This window comes from Alligator mississippiensis, chromosome 4, assembly GCF_030867095.1.
Source record: "Alligator mississippiensis isolate rAllMis1 chromosome 4, rAllMis1, whole genome shotgun sequence".
NCBI classification, from domain to species: domain Eukaryota; kingdom Metazoa; phylum Chordata; order Crocodylia; family Alligatoridae; genus Alligator; species Alligator mississippiensis.
Genome location: NC_081827.1, coordinates 165,782,887 through 165,804,023, shown reverse-complemented (window position 1 = coordinate 165,804,023; position 21,137 = coordinate 165,782,887). Strand labels below are relative to the sequence as shown.

The 21,137-nt window shown below is 41.7% G+C and overlaps 1 protein-coding gene across 5 annotated transcripts in view; it reads right to left on the bottom strand.

Annotated features, from left to right (window-relative positions):
* FBXL20 (F-box and leucine rich repeat protein 20) overlaps positions 1 to 21,137 on the bottom strand; it is a 92,094-nt gene that overhangs the window by 4,786 nt on the left and 66,171 nt on the right. For all 5 annotated transcript variants that reach the window (XM_059726993.1, XM_059726992.1, XM_059726991.1 and 2 more), the window contains 10 exons: positions 21,020 to 21,114; positions 20,335 to 20,403; positions 16,588 to 16,683; positions 13,817 to 13,943; positions 10,352 to 10,426; positions 8,401 to 8,531; positions 7,035 to 7,095; positions 6,517 to 6,561; positions 4,422 to 4,478; positions 1,436 to 1,648 (listed from right to left, as the gene is read on the bottom strand). In XM_059726993.1, the coding sequence (XP_059582976.1) occupies positions 1,436 to 1,648; positions 4,422 to 4,478; positions 6,517 to 6,561; positions 7,035 to 7,095; positions 8,401 to 8,531; positions 10,352 to 10,426; positions 13,817 to 13,943; positions 16,588 to 16,683; positions 20,335 to 20,403; positions 21,020 to 21,114 (969 nt within the window). The remainder of the gene's footprint in view (positions 1 to 1,435; positions 1,649 to 4,421; positions 4,479 to 6,516; positions 6,562 to 7,034; positions 7,096 to 8,400; positions 8,532 to 10,351; positions 10,427 to 13,816; positions 13,944 to 16,587; positions 16,684 to 20,334; positions 20,404 to 21,019; positions 21,115 to 21,137) is intronic.

The following is a 21,137-nucleotide window of genomic DNA, read 5'->3' as shown; positions in this document are numbered from 1 at the left end:
AGGCCTGGGGCTGGGGCTCGTGGTGGTGATGGGGCCAGGCTGCCAGCAGCACATGGCCAGGCCGGGGCCTGCAGCAGCGATGGTGCCGGCTAGGGCCTGCTGACAGCATAGGGTTGGGGCTGGAGCCATCAGGGCACGGATGTGGCCGGGGACAGGGCCCGCGGTGGGCCGGGCTAGGTTTGGGGCCGTTACCTGGCCAGCGTGGCACGGTGTTCCAGGGCTTGGGTCCGCTAGCTAACACAGGTGTTAGCAGCAGCACAAGGCTTTTCTCAGGCTGCCATGTGCTGCTCAATTTGGGCATGCCCCTTCCCGCCCCTTGGGGCAGGAAGCAGCCCGCATGCCAATAAAAACCATGCCGCGTGCCGTGTTGGGCACGTGTGCCATAGGTTGCCGACCCTTGGTTTAGAGGCTTATTGTGAATTAAGCTCTTGGATTCAGCCAACGAGTGGAAAAACAAACTGAGAACAGTAAGCAAAAAATTGCCATTTGATTCAGGTATTTCTTGACAGTAGTCAAATAATACTTAGCTCTTACACAACATTTTTCATCTGTAGTCCTGAAAACACTTTAAAAAGGAAGTTAGTAGCATTATTCCCATACTACAGATGGGGAAACACGTATTAGGAAGGAATGAGCTGGGAACTGAATCCAGATATCCTGAATCTTAGTATTTCCTACTGGTCAGGGTACTGGACTATCTCCAAAAGATTAAAAATACAAAGGATTTGCTCAAATAATTTACCAGCACACAGGGCTATGTCAGTCTAAAGTCTACTGCAACGCACTTCATAAAATTATAGCAACCAATATAAGAGACCATTCTATTACTGACCCTGGTACTAATTTTTTATTGAGAAATGATGTCAGATACTCAGTTTTATGAAAGAGCGTCATGTCTATGATGTGATCAACAGTGAGCTCATTCTCCCATATTCCTTCACTGGGCTTCTTAGCTGAAACAGCAACTGGAGGGAAGAGACACCATTCCTTCCCCACTAGCTAGTGCTTACCATCTTCAGCCTTTGCTTAAATGTTGTCCTTCCTCTCTCTCAGGCAAGCTAAAGAACTTGTACCAGTCATGGGTGACTGGTGCCACATTAGTCAGGGTGGGCAAGTGTCCCCTCGTGGCTGATCCCGCGACAGCCAATCACTGCAGCTGCTTCCGGAAGCAGCTGTGGCCGCTGCTTGCAGAGAAGGCACCGGCACTCCCGCTTGTCCCCCCGCCCATCATCTAAGCGGTGAGTGCGGCCAGTCAGGGTGTGCGCCGGCGCTCTCAGGGGGTGCACATGCACCCCTATGCAACCCGTACGCATCATCACTGGGTCCAGTCCTCAAACCCTCCCTGACTTTAACATATGTAAAAACCCTATTAGGGAGAAATGCAGTTACTGAAGAAAATTTGAAGTCAAAGCTTTAGCAATACTTGTTTTTTTACCCTGAGTCTCTTGATTCCTGCCCGTGTGATCTGTTGACAGTCATAAAGTTCTATCCTCTCCAGGCTATGACAGTTCTTCAGGTGCTCCAGGGAAGCATCTGTGATCAATGGACAGTTATCCAGCTCGATCACTTCCAGGCGATCATGTGCGCAGGCACCATTCCCCAAGTGACGAATCCCATCGTCTGTGATCAACTCACAGTGTGATAAACTCTGCAACCAAAGAGAAGGGGTTAGTGGTTTGTGCTGCAACCTGATGTACAGCTGTGGATAATATCATGCTACTAAGCTTCTTAGAGAAGAGATGGAATGAACTCAGATTTCTAGACTATACCATACTTGCCCTGAAGTCTGACATGGTAGATTTGCAGGTGTTTCTTAACCCTGGAGATAGTTTTGAGCTCCAAACTCCAGGGACCAGGATCCATGGGCTTCTCTAACAGCCTAAGATTTCTAGAGACCAAAGGGGAAAACTGATATAAATCTAGAGCTAATGGAAGAGAGAGACAGAAGAGCAGCCAAGCACTGTAGAGAGACAGGGAACAAATCTCAGCTACAAGATATACCCTCATCAGAAGTTTATCTGTCCTTAAATACTGAAAAGAAGTCCCTCAGCCACTGTGGCAATACTTTTGAGAACCTACAGAGACTAGCATTATCAGAATGGCATAGATTTACAATCCATTTGTGAGCTGCCCTTATTTTTAAATATTCTTGTATGTTAAATTGAACTGTATGGTGAACTGGGAAACTTCAACTATCTCAAATGCTGCTCAGCCCATCACTGGAGTATCTCTATAGCTCACATGCCATCTGCTTTGCAGAAGATAAAAAAACAGGAGCTGCTGCAAGGGAGAACGCACTGGGAGAAGAGCCCAAAGAAACTCTGCATATAGAGTGAAGCTTAATGCTATGGGACCTGCCAGTCCAAATGACACTAGAAGACCCTGGCCAAAGGCTTTAGATCTGAAAATCTTTCAGCCACAGAATTTAAATTTGAAGAAACAGCACAGATAAAACAGGAGCACTTTCAGTGAGCTCCATTCTCCAGTAGCGTTTTGTTACTACACTCCTTCCCTCTGAAAGAACAGATTTTAATAGAGAGGAAGATCTGACTTGCAGGTGCTTGATTCCTGTATGAAGCAGATTTCCAGTCAACCTGAAAAAAACATATTATGAGGGACTGAATCTTATAACACACGTACGAGCTAAATTTGAGTACCAACAGTTACAAGCCAGAAACCTTCATTCTTTAAAGCTTAGCAAAGAGAACCCTTTTATTCCTCTGTTCCTTGCCTTAGTTCTGTTCATTGGGGTCTGTCATTTACACCCTTCATTCTATGAATAACCCTTTATAGGTGAGTGAGTATAGCCAAGGCTGCTAGGTCCCACAGGTCTCCAGAGAAAAGTATTAACATACATCTCGCACCTAGAGTAGGATTTAGACTCAGAGGTGACAGTGATTCTTATTCAACTGCCTTTCAGCAAAGACAGCTTCCAAAGGAGTGTCAAGAAAGGAGGGTGGCAGTTTTTCACCTTTGATCCTTATCCCCACAACAATCACTCTGTTACTTAAGCACCTCACAATCTAGATCAGTGGTTCTCAACCTTTTCAGGGTCAAGGCACTTGACTAACGCTTTTTTGATTCCACAGCCAGCACCTCCCCCAGCTGAGAACCACTGGTGGTGCTGCCTCAGCTTACCCCAATGCTTCTTAGCTATGTTCTGCTGTTGAGAAGGGATGTGCAACTGGAATGGAACTGACCTGTCCTGCACAGCTGTCCCAGGAAGGGCTGTGCATGTTCCTCCTAATACTAGGGCTCTGACCACCCTAAAGCAGGCAGAAGCTACCTCATGCAGTGCAGCTCTTTCTGGTTCAGCACCCACAATACTCCTTCTGAAAACAGAAGCTGATTAGAGAACAACTCTAATGCAGGGGGAACACACAGGGAAGTTTACCTGGCTACTGCTTCTCTGACACTCTTGATGGTCTTCACACTCCAGTTGAGAACGACTGATCTACATTTATCCATCTTCACAACAGCCCTGTGAACTAATGGGTACTAGTATCCCACTTTATAGATGGAAACAAATGCACAGGGAGACTTGAACCCTGGCTTCCCAAGTCCTAAGCTAGGACCCTATCCATGGGACCATCCTTCCTTTCTTGTTTTCTCCAAGGGCAGATTCATACAGACACTAGGCCATTAATAATATACCTCTGGACCAGAGAAATCTGTAACAAACAAGTGAGTCAGTATCTCTGTCTACACTCACACACTGATTTGTCAATATACATGATAAACACTAACCAGATTTCTAAAATGACAAGGAAAAGTGTTACAATAAAGAAAATAGGGGAAAAAAGCCCTTAAATGGTAAGGATATTTTGAAAAAAGGTAGAATCCCAAGCCTGATCCTGTAACAAGAACTTATCGCCTGAAAATGGCCCTACAAAGCATGAAATCACTGAAATAACCTTCAAGATAGCAAACAGCAATACAATAATAAGATGTAGAAAAATTCCTTACTGGATCACACAATGTGCAACTGCAGATCTTAGGAATCAAAATGTAGTAGGCACCCTCACAGAATAGCAGAGGGAGTACAATGTCAATTTAAAATCAAAGGCGCCTAAAGGATTTTGGCAGGGAAGCAAAGCATGAAAGTAAATTACAACACTCTCCTTTGATCAGCATGTATTGATTAAGCTATAATTCGTGGACCAAAAGATGCATTCAAAAGAGCAACTATATACCTTGCTCCCCAGGAGCTCTAGCTGAAATAGAGCAGTGCATTCTAAGATTAATAGTCGCCACAAGTTACAACCACCATATTAGAGATGAAATAGAGCTATTGTCTTCATCTCATACAGACTGGGTATAACCAGCATGTGCCCGGGAAGTAATACAGGAAATTTCTGATAGGTAGGATCATTTATTTTAGGAAGAGACACACTGAATATTCCTATACAAACACCACTTACCAAAACCTGAAGCCGTGGACAGTGTATGGAAAGTTGGATTAATGTACTATCTGTTATCTGGAAGAGACAAAAAAGTCTTTTAAGACTGGAACTTTCACATAACAACTTTCTTCCTAATTTGAACTGTGCCTAAATGAAAGTGACATTCTGCTGTACATGTTTCCCTCACTTTATGCAGGTTCTGTATGTGCAAAATCACTTTTATGCAATGACCCTTTTTATACCAAAAGTTCGTTATATGCAAGGTAAATTCATTCTTATGCGATCAGTGTGGTGGAAGGCTGCAGTCAATCGCTTTGTGTGGTGTATTGTGGGAATGATGTGCACCCAGATATAGTCTCCTGTGTGGATCTGCGCTCCTTGCTCATTGTCTGCGACATGTTTCTCTAGTTGCCATCCCCATTGCGATAGTGCCCAGTGCTTGTGTACTGTGCTGTTGCTGAGTACCAAAACTATCTTGTAAAAGTGGTAGAAATGGGTCCGAGGGTCAGTACAGTCGAGGTTTTGGAACGTATCTCTTCCAAAGAGACTTTCCACGAATTCCAGTTATGCGCTGTTTTCCAGGAACGCATGTACAGCATGAAGCTAGGGGAAACCTGTACATCATCTAAAACTGACAGTTACTAACTCCTGAGCGTTTCTGGAGATTGTTCTTAGCTGGCCTACACTGTAGGTAAAAGTTCATATCGATCCTTTAATATGGAACCTGAGAAAGATTTTTAACGTGTTATGTAGGTGTTCTTTCCCCTCACTTCCCTTAGGAAGGGTTTTCCAAAGGAGTTTTTAAAGCTCTTTTTCTGTTTGCTCTTTCCATTTGAAATATCAGATAAGTTGGATTTTCCTTGCTTTTGATGAAACAAGCTCACAATGAAAGAGGCAGGGTAGAACAGTCTAACAAAAAATAGTTCTCCAAAATGTTAGTTTACTACTGAAGATCAAACACATTAATAAAATGGCCCTGAACCCCTTCTACCCTCGGCTCTGAACGTTTGCACACTTTGTCAGTTTTTAAGTTACTACAGCATCTTATTGCCATAATAAAACAGACTTCTAGGCAAGCGGAACCTCCTTTGGCCCTTAAGAAAGAAACTTGCTAGGCTGTCTTTGTACAAAGCACCTAAAAAGACACAGCCCAAGTTTTCTTCTTCCTTGTCAGATCAGCTTTAGAACACATCCTGTCTGGACTATTGTAATTTCCTCTCTTGTGGCCTTTCTGAATCCTTACTCTATAAACATCAGGAAGCAGAGAATACTGGGGCCAGACTATTCTCTCACTGCAGGAAGCAAAACCCCATTACCTGAATTTCCTAACTATTTCTAATTGAAAGCTGCCTTCATGGGCTTTTTTACCTCAAATTACTGAGTCATTTTATCTTTTAACTCTTACCTTAAAATTTTATCACGCTGAGGGCATATACTCCTAAACTTAGTGTTCATTTCTATAAAAAAAACTACTGTATGAATCTGTGGTGCACAGCTATTATTAAGAGTAAGCAGTAACAGAGTCAGTGGCTGGAAAAGCACTATATCCTACTACCTTCTGGGAAGATTTTTGGTTGGAGGACATCTCACCTTTATTTCTTCTTATTGTTTTTCTCCCATCCTTACATGCAAAGTTGTAATGGTTCAAACACTTCAGCTACATTTTCTTATATTTGGAATTTATATTTGGAAATTCTTTTCATTGACCTCTTCTTACTATGTTTATGTAATAAAGACCTTTCCATTTCTCAAAAATAAAAGATCTCATTCTGGGGCTTGGGGTTCTTAAAATAATCAGGTTTCCAGAGAGGTCTATGATCTGCAGATTAGATAACGTCTTCAGATTTGTTCACATTTTCAATACATTTCTCTACTGCAAAACAGGAAAAATGATAAACATACAAGTCTCTTTTTTTGCCCAAACTTAGCAGCTTCTTTTCTTGATAGGGATTCTGGAACAAGTCTCTTAAAAAAAGGGGGGCGAAGGGATGCTTCTAGACTGGTCCTTTCTTTGCTAGAAAACCTATATATGTTGATGGTACAGAAAACATCTGCACCCTAATGTGACACAACGGTGCATTTCAAAGAGCCATTAGAGGGTTACACCTCTTACCTGAACACACTCTTCCAGGTCCATTTTTTCAAGCTCATGACAATTCTGTAAGTATACACAAGATCAAGTTAAATACAAAGCCCAAACAGTAAATGTAAAATTACTTACAGTTCTTTCCAAATCTGGCCATGACTGCTAAAAGAGCATATTGTTCACTGAAGTACAATGCCACTAAACAAAGCATTAAAAGCATAATACAGAAATCCTGACAAGTTTACCCATTTAAGGACACTTCTAAAATGCCTTTAACTTATCTTTTCCTTTAATTTACAGAGAAAACGAGGGTTGATTCAATGTCACTTGTATGGAGCACAGAATAAACAGATGCAAGTATCTGCTGACTCCTAAATGCAATTCATTTTATTAAGAAGATAAGCCTGACCTCTTAGAGTAACAGAGTCAAATGTCTAAACAGTGTTGAAAAGTTAAGGGGAAATATCTGATTTAGATATCCACTTAATCCTCTTGTTTCCATTCAAAGTGCATATGCTCCAGGTACAAGAGAAAGCAACACTTACCCTAGCCAGTGTGGTAAAGCCCACATCTGTTAGCTGAGAACATCTTGCAACTTCTAATATTCTGTACAGAAAGAATTAAAAATACTATAATCACAGAAATAATTTTGCTTTGTTAAAAATCTTGTATCCACCCAGGGAAAAAAGTGACTAAGTTTAATCTAAGAGGAGTATTTCCAAGTCCACACACCAGTACACACAGAGGTCCTCTTCTACCTCATTTTCTGAGTTCATCATCAAGCACTGCATGATACTAAACAGCATTTCCTGATACCCTAATAGACAAGGCACATAATGATAAAGCATTTAAACCCTCATGGCATTAAAATTGTCTAGAAAGCAAGATGCTCACTCCTAGGATAGCATGACTGCTCAAATAAAAAAACTGCAGAAGTACAGGTTTTTAATTTTTAGTGCTACAATACATTATCCCCATTCTTAAAAAACTAAGGTGGAACTTTCCTAAATGCTACATATTTTGTTTTACAGCACTTTATCCAAAAGATCAGTAGAATTTAATATTACTATATAAGTCTATTAGATGTAACAGTACGTTTTAAACTTTCCTTCTTCAAAGCTGCTTTCTGTACACATGCAGTTGACACACACGTGTACCCAATGTACCCATAATCCTTTAATTTTGGCCTTATTATAGACAATCCATTTCTATTCTGGAAGTCATTTATTTTATTCAACATATAGGAAGACCCCCAGCTGTAACAGATGCTAGATAATGCTTGCCTTTTCTTTCTCTACCATGTCATTTTCTGAATTACAGCTAATCTTTCTGGAGCTGCTTGCCCTAATAAATTATAGATTTAAAAAAAAATCTGCAAGGATGGCACTGGAAACCTGCTTTCTCAATCTGACAGTGAAAATTAGTGCAAACTCCACCTTTGCTTCACCTGCTCTAAAATTATCCTTTTGACATGTTAACTAGCTCTTGAGAGAGAAAACTATACATTTGCAAACTTCTATTTCCAGTACCTAGTACAAACCATTCTGGCCTAATTTCAGTTGTTTTAACCAAGTATATGCTTATACATAATGACTGAAAAAGGATATTGTTCCTAATTCTATATAAGGCTCCCTGCAGTATGCAACTCTGCTGCACTGAGGTGTCTTGCCATTCCTCCATTCATACAGGATTACATTCTACAGAACCAAAAGTTAGGACACAGCTAAAACCTCCCTACACTGAACAGCTGGAACTTAGTCCAGAGATAAGAGAGGAGGTTTCTAAATTGGACTAGGCATTCTGACATCTGGAGTCAAAACCAGTAAGAATGTTACAATACCAAGACCACTAATACCTTTACCCCATTTGCATCAAGACACTGAAGCTTGCATGACTCAACTGAAAACTTACCTAAGCCTTGGACAGTTTTGCCCCAGGGCATTCAAGATGGCATCTGTAATGTTAGAACAGCCTGAGGCACACAAGGATTGCAACTTGTGGCATCCTCTGCATATTGTAATGAGACCATCATCTGTTATTTGCTACAAGAAAAACACACCACCACAACCCTTAATAATGAAGGTAGAGATGCAACACATTGCATATTTTGCCTTCTGAGATAGGCAAAGGGACATTCAGCTTGAACCAAGCTAGAATACTATTAACCAAAAAACATCCTAATACTTTTACTCAAACATTTGAAACAGCAGAAACCCTTCAGAAATGGCATGCACATATTCTATAACTGATTTGATATGCATGCAAGTGTTTTAGGAACTAGGATGTGTGTATTTTCTGGAGTAAGGCACTATGGGATGCCCTAGCTAACAGGGCAGAACTGCCTCCTAATTTCTACAGCAATCCTATTCAAAACTGCTTCTTGGCCATCAGCTGGATTAGAACATTAAAGGTTATACCAGCCACCATGCAATACATATTTTAGCTGCACAGTTTACATTTGCAAACCACTTTTTCAAAACCTCATTTCATGTCTTAGTGCTCAAAACATAACTTTTGATACCCGCTGCATACTTTTTTTTGGACCTGACCCCACTCATTTTTTGCAGCACTCTTTCACTGCTGCCATGGCACCCTTTGGGAATCACTATGCCAGACAAAGGTTTGAATCCCAGACTAGGGCTAATTTAGCTATGGTCCAACGGAGTCGCATCCCAGGCCAAAGAGGATGCAACAGCTGGTCCTGTCTCTAACTCCACAAACCAGTTTGGGATGGCAATGCTTGAGGCAGAATCTCTCATCTAATGATGAGTGACATGTTGGCTGGTAGCAGTGGAGTTAATGGCATTCTGGAGCTCAATTTGGTCATGCCAGCCAGAGGATAGATGTATGGGGTAAAGACAAATGTACACAGTGGAAAGAAGAAAATGAGAGAAGATATATTAGGAGAGAACAGGTTGTAACAGGATCCAGGCTAAGCCTATGACTGGATTTCATGACTTGATCAAATTTGATTCCAACATAGAAAAGTACTAGAGAATGGCATTACCCCTTTCAAGAATAATATACAATGCAGACTGGAGAGACAACACTGGAATGAGATGAAAGGAAAATACCACACTACAGCATTTCACACTATGGTGATCAAGAATGTCTTTTCCTTTTCATCTTTACTCCATATGCATATTCCAGATTCTAGACAGAGGCCTACTCCTCCCTAACATATCTCCTCTAACCATTTCCTCGTAGGCACCCAATGTCAACACAGAAAATTATAGCTGGCCACAGCTTCTAGACAGTTTTGCAGAGAGAACTTCAACACACAAATATTTCTTAAGTATACAAACGAGTAAAGCAAAGTTCTGAAGTTCTGCAAGGTTCTGCTAACTTTGGTGGAAAGGGAGAGGACAGCCCTATCACTGTTTCCATGTGAGAAAGCTGAAAAAACCATGCCCAGTTCAATCTTTTTTGGCTTAAATGTACATTTTTGGCAATGTTAATGGTTTGTTCAAAAACCTTTTTGCTTAGGGCAAATGCATTTCTTGATCCAATTTAAGCCAGTATAAAATTTGGATGCAATACCAAATATTCCAGCTCAATGGAAAGAATTTTTCCAGCTAGTCTTGCAAATGAGCTTAAAAGGCTTTTGGGCAGGGCGAAGACAGACAAAATGATGCTGCCAAGCCAAATGCTAACAAGGCTATTTTGGGGGCTCATACAACTATATCAAATGCAACCAAAAAGCTATTTTTGTAAGTTATTTTTAAATGCTTAAAAAGTTGTCATTCCCAGTCTGCTTGCATAACCGAGGCTTTAAGAGCTATGTTTAACTTATTTCTATTCAGATATGCGATCTACACATACACTACATGTAACCTTGGAATCGCAATGAAAGCTTACTTACTAAGCAAGTTTGTAGGTTTAAAGTCACCAGTTCAGGACAGTGTGCACCAATGTATTTGAGCGCTTCGTCCTCCAGCTAGAAAGGAAAGTAACATTTAGAGACTGAAGCAATTTGTTATATTTGAAGTGGGCTTGAAAGAAAAAGGTGCAAAAAGATATAAATTGGATATGTGCTGGTGGCAAAAAGCACCACACATCTCAGAAACATGTAGCATGGCAGTAAACAAGTGGTATTTTCCTGCTGTTCTAGATCTCCAACACAGATCAACCTGGAAGGATAGTTTATTGATTTAAATGAACTGTGAACTGATCAAAGGTAACTGACTACCAGCAAACCAAGAGATGCAATTAGAATACAATTTACTGAAATTAGAAGATGATAATTAAAGCTTCACAGGGCTCCTCTGAAAGTCAACAAAGCTAATGCCATTTTCACATCTTCAAGTCACTTGTGAAGCTCTCTTAAAAATGTCTTTTTCCAAAGTAGAGCCAGCTACAAAAGGCATCCCAATTGCCTTTAACTGCTAAAAAAATGCTGCCATTCTTATATCCAGGAGAACAGATGGCAAATAATTGATAACAAGGCTGTATTCCTATCAATATTTTTCAGAGTTCCATAAATAACCAGAAGCTCAAGCTGTTTTTTCGGTGATCTGAATTCTGAAAATAGCCTCAGATTGTTAAACCTCTTACCAAGTCATCTTCCTCTATAGTCATGTATATGTTTCACAGGCTATTAAAAAATCTCATCACATAAGCTTAAAAAACTATTGGCTATAGACCAAACATTTGGACTTATTTTGCACACAGTGGTTTGACATATTGAAACTTTTACAGCTTTCTACCTGCACATCCAACAGGACTAACTAATGAAATTTACATGTTCACTAGAGGTAAAATGGAATTAGGAGACCCCTTTCTGAGGAACAACCCTCCCCCCTCCAAGTTTCAACATTCAGGCAAAAGAGAACCAAGTACATCAAAGAAGATGGACTGCAGGATCAAACTTTTAAGTGTTAACTTTCCCTAGAGCCACAAATCTGAAATACAGCAGGCTTACTTTTTCAAGCTAGAGAAACAGAGATCCACATAACTTACTGCAAAGTCACTGTTTTAGTCTTTTCAGTTTTATCTGCTAGTGTGCTAAAGCGACCATGACACTTCTTTTGGGTTTTTTTGTTTTTTTTAAACAGAGAGATGGGAAATCAGTTCTTTGGCAAAATTCCTCTTGCCTTTACAGTTGAGCAAGCTGAATGCTAGTTTTCAGCCTGTCTACCAACCTCTCAGCTCAAATGCTGTGGCTAAAAAAGAAATCCCTATGCTTATAAACATGCTGAGATCTGTGTAGATACTATACCAGTTTCCAAAGCATCTGTTTCACTCAGTCAGGGGCTTCCCTGTCTGTAAAGGGTGATTGTGCATTCAAGTCCCACATCACAACTTGGAACTCTAAGGCAGAGGTGCTCAACCCCTGGCTTGCAGGCCAGATTTACTCCCTGAAGCCATGTCACCTGGCCCACAGGTCTGAAAATTTTGCAGCAGGGGAGTGGTGGCAGCAAACCCTGGGGTCCAATCTAGGTATACAGGGGTTAGCTGAAGCCATGCAGGGCCCAATCTGGCCCATGGACTAGTCTTATGCCACACATCTGATCCATGGGACCTGTCACAACCCAAAGTTGTGATTTTTTGTTTGTGTGCGCTTCGGCACTGCTAAATTATTTTCCCGCTAAATTGCAGCTTCTTTGCACGGTAGAGTTTTCTGCTGCAGAAGAGAACCCCGGTGCAACGGGGAATTTCCCGCCAATTTGTAGCTTTCTTTGCATGGTGCATTTCTTTTTGCACCTAAGAAATGCTTGGTGCAAAGAGTTCCTGCCATTTGTATTCAAATTTGAGCCACATTACTGGTTCACATTAAGTTATGCACACATGGCGGCTAGCGATTGGCTTGCTAGCCGTATAAGAAGCTTGTGTGGTTTCCACCCAAGTTGGAGGACTCCACGAACACCAGGAGGAGGAGACTTCACGCTGTGTGAAGATCTCTAAGCGCTGCGGATCCTCACGGACCCAACGCATTTCTTAAAAGGCAATAGAGGCCTGACCAGCCTCTGGGCTCTCCCCATCGCTGATAGATTCCTAGACGTATCCCTTCCTGCACGAGAAACAACCGAACCCACGGAGCTTCAACAACTCCGTGGGAAAGAACGAACTTGTCGTAGTCCTCTAACGAGGATTTAAGCGGAGCTGTACCTGGAAAACTGTCCAGCCTACACCACGACCACCTTTGGTGTAAGTAAACAATCTTTAAATCAACCACTACGCGTCCGTGACTAATTCTAGCTCACCCCCGGTCTTCTCCGACCCCGCGTGCCCGGGCTGCTGGCCACAGCCCGTGTGCGCAAAGATGGGCCCGGACCGCTCCTGGCCCGCACAGGACCAAAAGATTGAGCACCACTATTCTAAGACTAAAACATATGTTAATATTAAAGGAAACAATACACTATTTGATGGTATTGTTCTTTGGATGATATTGGTCTCTTTGGCCCTTTTTCTGGCTTCCCAGGGTTAGGTCCATATCCTCAGTGTGAATCCTTCTCCCATTAAGACTCTAATGCTCAATGAGATGTCAGCTGCTGTCAAATTCTCAAGGGTTAGGGGGTGCCTAAATAAAGTCACAGTATTAGCCATATTGAACACATCAAGCTCTTAGATATGTAACACGTGAAAAATGCTATGCAAATTTCATTCTAGATTGAGGGGTAGGTACTTTCACAGCCTAATAAGGTTAAAAAAAAATTAAATCAAAACAACAAAAGGCATGTAATAGAAGAGTAACATATTTCAGCTTTAAAAGCTAATTCACAGTTTAAAATCATATGTATTAGGGCTGGAGACCCATCTATGCCAAGTGTCTTCATAACATGTTACTCTATATTGGTCTGGAAACAGTCTAGAGAAATGATATGACATATGGAAATGATAACTCTGTCTGTCTAGCTGCAGGAAATAAAACCTTTGAAAAGAGTCATTTACAGTCCAATTTTACTTTGGCAGGCTGGAAGAGTCCACTTTGCAAGGAGATGGAATTGGATCATGTGGTGCCAGATGCAACTACAGCTGGGCTTTCTATTACTGTCTGAGCCTTGAAAAGGGTCAATTCCATCCAGGGACTTAACCAAGTTATCTTCCCTTTTTAAAAAATCCACATGCACATGATTTTGCCCATTATGTCCCCTGCAGAAAAAAAAAGTAATTCTACCAATAGACCACAAAAATAAAATCTATGTTCAGCTACTCACGCTGAGTTCAAAGTTATTTGAGCTTCAGTGAAGCGCTCACTCTAACTGGTATCTAACTGAAATTATTCAAGATCTAGTATTTTTTGGAAAAACAAAATCCACAATATTTCAGCAATCAGAAACTCAGGGTTCTACTTAGTTTAATGCACATGGTCTCTGTAGTGACATACCTGCGTGCAGCCTTTCAGGAACAAGGCTTTCAATCCCCCACATCCTCTCACAAGAGCCTGGATCCCATCCTTCGTCACTTGGTCACACCAAGAGATATTCAGCTGTTCTAGCAGTGGGCACCCCTCACTTGGGAGGTGAAAGAAAAGAAAAAAAAAGGGATTGAAAACTTGAAAGAATCCTGCTTTAAGCTACAGCATAGGAAATTTCCCCTTCAGTCCAAGGGAGCACAGGAAGCAACACCCACACCCCACACAGATACAGCCACTTGCTTATTAAACAGTCTCCAGTTAAGAAATAAGAGCTCTCCACCAGTAGGATCACACACCAATGAGATATTCTTGTAGCTCTTGGGGAAAAGAAGACTGATCTATGGTATCCAAAGTGGGTTATATAGTTGTCTCCCATTTCTTTGTCCAGAGACTCATGGTATCCATGGTTTTAAGGGAGGGAGCACAGATCCAGGCAAACCACTGTTAAATACAATTTAAAGGGCTTAGTGTCTGACATACTGCTTCAGATTTGCCAGATGCAGCTTTGCATTTGCAAAGAGCTGCTACAACAGGAGTGGGCAATTATTTTGGCTGGAGGGCCACTTAATGAGCTTTGGGAACCTGTCGAGGGCCACATCCATTTCTCTCTCTGTCTCTCTCTCTTCTCTTCTGTCTCTCTGTTGCTCTCACTCTCTTCTCCCCCTTTCTCTCCCTCCCTCCAGAACCCAGCCAAAGCTCTAAGTTTGCCAGGAGCCCTGATGCTCAGCTGTGGATCCAGGTGGGGGCTTCTGTCCCATCAGGCAAGTGTCAATGTCAGCTGGGCACAGCCACCAGGTTCCAGAACCTTGATGTGGAGCCTGCTGCCAGTGACAGCTGATATTGCTGCCTGCCCAGTGTGGTGAAGCTTCTGCCTGGGTTTACAGCTGAGTGTCGGGGTTCCTGGAGAATTACAGCTTTGGTTGGATTCTAGAAGGAGGGGAAGAGACAGACAGACAGACAGACAGATGTGCACTCGCCCATACACAGATGCGTGCACACACAGATGAGCACACAGAGAGAGGGAGAGAGAGACATAGAGAGAGAGAGATGTTGTTGCCCACCTGGCATGGCAGAAGCTCCTCCTTGGGTCCACAGCTAAGGCTGCCAGCAGGTTCTAGGCTGGGGCAATGGGCAGCAGTTTCTATTGCACCAGGTGGGTGGTGGCATTAGCTGTGGATGCCACCAGCAGGTTCTGCAACTGGGCTCCTGAACCTGCCAGTGGTGTCCACAATGGCTGCGGTGGAAGCCCCTCCTGGGTCAAGAGCTGATTCCATTGGGTCAAGGGTTGATGCTGCTAGGCGGAAGCAGTCCCACCCGCCCAGCCAGCACCAGAAGCACCAGCCACCCACAGACTAGATCCAATGAGTTGGCGGCCATCCACCTGTGGGCTGGATTGAAGCTGTTGGTGGGCCAGATCTGACCTATGGGCTGTATTTTACACAACCATGCACTACAATGAACAACATCTATAAATCTGATGTGAAGTCAGGTAGACAGACCTGTACATTTTAGCATTTAGGCTTGCAAGTAATTGCAGGTGTAAAACTGACCCTACAAAACTAGCGATCAGGTTAAACTACTTCTATATATGCATTCAGGCTTAAAGTCCTTAAACCCAACTGCAAAATGATCTCTCTTGTTTGTTCTTCCAATTCTGTGCTTTTCCTTAAACACCTTGATACATCCTCTTCATGTTTTATTGTTGGAGAAGCCTTTCTTTACTTTTATCCTTTTCAGATAGATTCATTTGTTTAAAATTCAACTTCATCAAACTTATTTTTAACCTCTCAGCCTCCAACCCCTATTATTACCTTCAGTGTTCTTTTGCCTCTTCTCCTCTGTCCCAGTCTCTTCCCACCATTGTCTGCCTTTCCCTTCCATTTCTAGATTGCTTGGCAATTATATTTAGTAGGTTTAAGTGGTTGCATATCATTTAAGCAGTTTTAAAAGACAATCAATCGTCTGTCAGTGTTCACTTCATAACTACAGGATACCTGGTATATATGCAACACTAATGGTACAATTCAAACATCAGTTTGACTGAAAGATCTTTAACAAGGTATGCTAGCGTAAAGAAAGATTACACCTACATCTGTTCCTACTCAAAAGGGAAACCTCTTTAATGTAATCTAATTATTTTACTGCTACTAATTATTAGCAGGATGGATGCAAACAAAACTGGGAGCATCTTTAATTTATAGATTCATAGATTCATAGATGCTAGGGTCGGAAGGGACCTCAATAGATCATCGAGTCCGACCCCCTGCATAGGCAGGAAAGAGTGCTGGGTTCTGATGACCCCAGCTAGATGCTTATCTAACCTCCTCTTGAAGACCCTCAGGGTAGGGGAGAGCACCACCTCCCTTGGGAGCCCATTCCAGACCTTGGCCACTCCAACTGTGAAGAAGTTTCAATGTCTAGTCTAAATCTGCTCTCTGCTAGCTTGTGGCCATTATTTCTTGTAACCCCTGGGGGCGCCTTGGTGAATAAAACCTCACCAATTCCCTTCTGTGCCCCTGTGATGAACTTATAGGCAGCCACAAGGTCGCTGTGTTCCTTTCTACCTCTGTGAACCACAAAGCATTACACAGCAAAGCACTCACATCTTATGCCTGGTTTCTGATCACAGCTCCTATCAATCCGTGTCAGTCTTTGGCAGAGAATTCAGATATTGGACATGCAGTGGAGCTAGCTATATATAATCAATTGGTGCATAGGATGCACATGCATTCAGTTCCTACCTCAGTGCTTTTAGAGACAAGTTGGTTATGGAAGTGCAGGAAGCCAAATCAAGGTGCCTGAGTTTAGAGCAGAACTTACTGAGGCTGGTACAGGTTCTGAAAGAGAATAAAAACCAAACACATGAGATAAATGTGTCATAGAATCATAGAAATTATCAGAGATGTATGCTTTTCATATAGTCATGCAATATTATTCCATCGTATCACTATATGCACAAGAGAACAGCTGGCCCTCACTTAAAGAAGGAAGCCAAATACAACTAGTACAGACATAAAGTAAAGGAATCTGTAAGTAGTGAGCAGACAGTTAGGAAGATGGAAGAACTTTCCTTCACATTTCCACTCATTTCAGTTTATGTAAAAGCATTCATTTGCATCAAAATGGAAAGGGCCATTTCACAGGGCATTTCTAATACCTGTCATCAAAGTAACCTATATCACACCAAAGATTGAGGCTCTCTTCCTTATTTTTTCATCCTGCTGCTCAGGATTATTGTTTTTAACATTTGGGCATGGACAGATGAACAAGGGAGCGAGGAGGGAGTACCTCATCACTTGAAAGCACACATCAGCTGATATATTGCATCCGTCTGCTGCCCTGCAATAATAAGTGGAGTTAAACTGCAATGACTTACCCCAAATAAATACAGGAGATAATTTTTTGCAGATTAGCTGCCACTTACCAGGAGACAGAGTGGACAACTTAACCACTTACAGTGGATTCAGCTGAGGTGTGCTAAGCCCCTTCCCTTTCAATCAGTATAACTGTTATGCCTATCCACACCCTCAGATGACCAAGCTAAAAAACAAGAGCTCTACGCTGGCAGCTGTCTCATGTAAATGAAGCACATTTTAGCCACCTAGTTGATGCAAGTGGCAGTGATCTCGCCTGCCTGAAGATTCATTTCCAAGGGAACAACAAAATATGGCTTTCTGAAGTGCTGAGTATGTAGGCAACTACACACTAAGAAAACCAGCTGCCTCTTGCAAAAGCTTCCAAAGAATTATTCAGCTAGCATAGCGTGGGCTTGTACACTTTGTGTACAAGAGTCACAAATCCCCCCCAAATGTTGCAAGTTATGGCTACAAGTCCCCTCTTCAAAATCTTAGCAGGAGTCCAGCTAAGCTAGAAAAAAAAAATCTATATTTGATCTATGATCTTCTCATCTGGTTCCACTGAGCTGGCAGAACTGCAAAGGCAGGGCTTTTAATCCTGCAAGGTGCTGAGTGCACTGGCCTTAATTAAAGTCAAAAGCACATGCTGCATCTTAAGATCAAAAGCAGTTTCACCGGAGTTAATGGTTGTGGTTCTACTGGGGGTGATGGCACAGACTGGCTATGCTTTTTTTCTAATAACAAGATCATATTCATTTTTTAAAACATTAACAGTACAAGACATGTTTACCCCACTCATAATACATTCCTATACCCCTGTCGGTTAAGCTAAATGCCAAAACTATTTCAAGGGAAGTTTAGGTAAGATCAGAATAATGGTGACTTTGCCCCAAAATCATCAGAAAGTCGAGATGTCTGAAAATATTATAGTTAGAAGTAAATGCTGAAAAGTAAGAGAAGTGTAGCAATTAAGGCTACAGCTTTTCTTAACAGTTACTATTTGTGGCATATAAAAAGCATTAAATTAATGCTTCTTTCAATTACTAGGATCTTATTCAACCCAAACACGCAAAATGATTTAGAGGATTTCCCTACTATTCTTCTAGGAAGAATCTTCAGAAAGTGCACAAACATAGCAGGCCTCTACCCTTCTGAAACAATTCACAAACAGCTGTTGTAGAAAGTATGGGGACATCTTTCAATCCAGTACATGCTGATGTAAGATGCTACAAAAAGCACTTTATCAAGGAAAAACACAAGTGGCTAAGAAACCAGCTCTTTCTCTAGGCAAACCAAAATCCTCTCTGCCCTTGGAAAAACACAAATCTACAAGGAGTGTATGGAAGCTGTAGTTTCTTGTTGCTGTGCACTGGCTGTTACAGTAACATTTTTGCTACTCTAACAGCCAATGCACAGCAACAAGGAACTACAGCTTCACACACATCACTACAACTAGCACATTTTATGGATGACACATTGTCATATGACAGCTCCTCAGCTAATAATAAAAATCGACCAAAACATGTTGTTTAGGATGGTTTAGACCAGGGGTGGCTAACCAGTGGCATATGTGCCACACACAAGAAGCTGTCTGTACCACTTGTGACACCCAGCAGATCAGGGAGGGGGCAGGGAGCATGTCAGCAGATAGAGCAGGGAGCAGAAAGTGAAGTAGCAGATCAAGCAGAGGGCACAAGGAAGGAAGCAGAAAGCGGACCAGCGGACCAGCAAAGGGCTGGGAGCAGAAAGCAAAGCAGCAGGTCAGCAACAGGAAGCAGAAGGCAGAACAGCAGATCAACAAAGGGCTGGGAGCAGAAAGCAGAGCAGCACGTCAGGTAGGGGGAACAGACAGGAGTGGCACTTGGGAAGGGCATGGGACTAATTTGTGGCACATCTGCCATAAAGGTTGGCCCCATTGGTTTAGACAGGGTTGGACTAGATGTCACCTCCTGAGGTCCCTTCCTGCCCTATTTACTAGTGGTGCCTGTAGGCCTGTGGGACACCTGCTCTGATGTGCTGTAATCACAGCATGTCAGAGCAGACTCGATTAACCATAGCACATTGGAGCAGACTCAACTAATTGAGTCTGTTGGAGTGTGCTAATTAGCAAGCTCCGGCAGCCTCAGTGTCTCATGCGTCGAAAGAGCTTTAGCTAAAGCACCCCTGCTGCCATTTTGAAGTGTGGGATGCTGAATACATAAGACACTGCAGGCACTTTAATTAGAGCGGCTCCCAAGAGTCACTCTAATTAAAGCCCCCCCACCCCACCCCCGGACCATGTATAAAGATGCCCTAGGATTCTATGTACCATCCATAACCAGAATATTTCCTTTACAGACTGATAAGCTCTTGACCATTCTTTTCAGATTCCTCTACAGAGCCAATGCTCTATCATACTTTCTTCCTTCTCATGATTCCAGTGGGATAGCTTTGCCCTTTTGAAAAACTATACCAATTTAAAAAAAAATTCCAACATAAACACCACTTTCTTCCCTGAGAAGTAACGTTTAAATTCCCTCTGAGACCTATTGCTTTCATCCCAAAGAATGAAGTTTGTTAAGCTTCTTCAGAACTGACCAACACAGTAAAAATGTAAAAATCTGTAGGAGAGCTTGAACTTATCAAAAGGGAACTGTATAAATCAAGTAGTGAGATAAATTGAAAGATAAGTACAAGCAAATAATAATAAGAAGAAAATACAGCAATCGAGGAGAACTGTCCCCAGAGATGTGGACTTGGAGGAACAAACAGAATATCACCTGTTCCAATAATGAATGAGCTTCATTATTTTGAAATGGATGAGTTTTGTAGGGTTCTCTGCCCCTGATAACATGAGTCTTACCTGCCTCAGATTAAGATAGAAATATGCCCATAAACCTTTAATTTAAAGAAGTTGATATAGTCTGGTTTGAAGAATGAATCAGTCTTCAGAATTCTGTCTGGTGACAGACAGTTGTCTCCATCTGGCGGTAGGGTACTAGCCTGTTCCACATTTTGAAAACAAATGATATGGAAAATATAAGGACAAGGAAGTGAAGTGGAATCTAAAACCACTTCCTTTCTTACAACAGAGAATCCACATCTAGGATATAAACGTTACAATATTCCCCCAGACAAATCTATGTTACTTACGCATCTGTGATCTTAGTACAGCCATTCAGGTTTAATACTTCAATATTTCTGCAGTTCTGTGCAAATGTCCTTCATTGGAGAAAAGACAGAACACGCTCTTTTTCAGACAAAATATTTACAAGTACTTAAAGTGGATGCTTTAACTTCTATACCAAACTATGATTTAATAATAATAATAATAATAATAATAATAATAAAATCTCTGTCTTTGGCAGACTGTCAACTATTCCTCAGTCTTTTATGTCAGGATTTTTCGCAAGGACAGGGTAACACACAAGTGACTGCTGGGCTTTTACTGATAAAAGTTATGCAGAGAATTAATGGGCTATAGGCCTGCATCTTATCTCTGAAACTTCCCCAGGCAGAAACAAGGGTCTGAGGACCAGTGCTAATGTCTCTGATAGCACCATCAGGTTTGGTGGTACAGCACATTAACATTCTTTATTTATTTTTCTAAAGAGGGTTGAGAAAGGCTCATATTTCAAACTAGAAAACAACACGTCAAAAAGGAATGATATTTTACTGTCCTATATTTACTTAAACTATTCCTTTTTGGACATACATTCTTAATAGGTCTCATTCTACAGAATTATTTAATGGATACATCATTTCAGACCTCTGTGGTGGCAAAAGAACAACCCTTCTTCACTTCATATTTAAGAGGAAAAAGAAGCTACACCACTACCTTAATGCATTGTCTCCCACTCCTAGACACCCACGCAGGCTTAACTTTCGTAAGAAGCCTCCACATCTTTTAGAAATATTCTCCACTACCCGACCCTGTAAGAGATAGAAAGAATTCC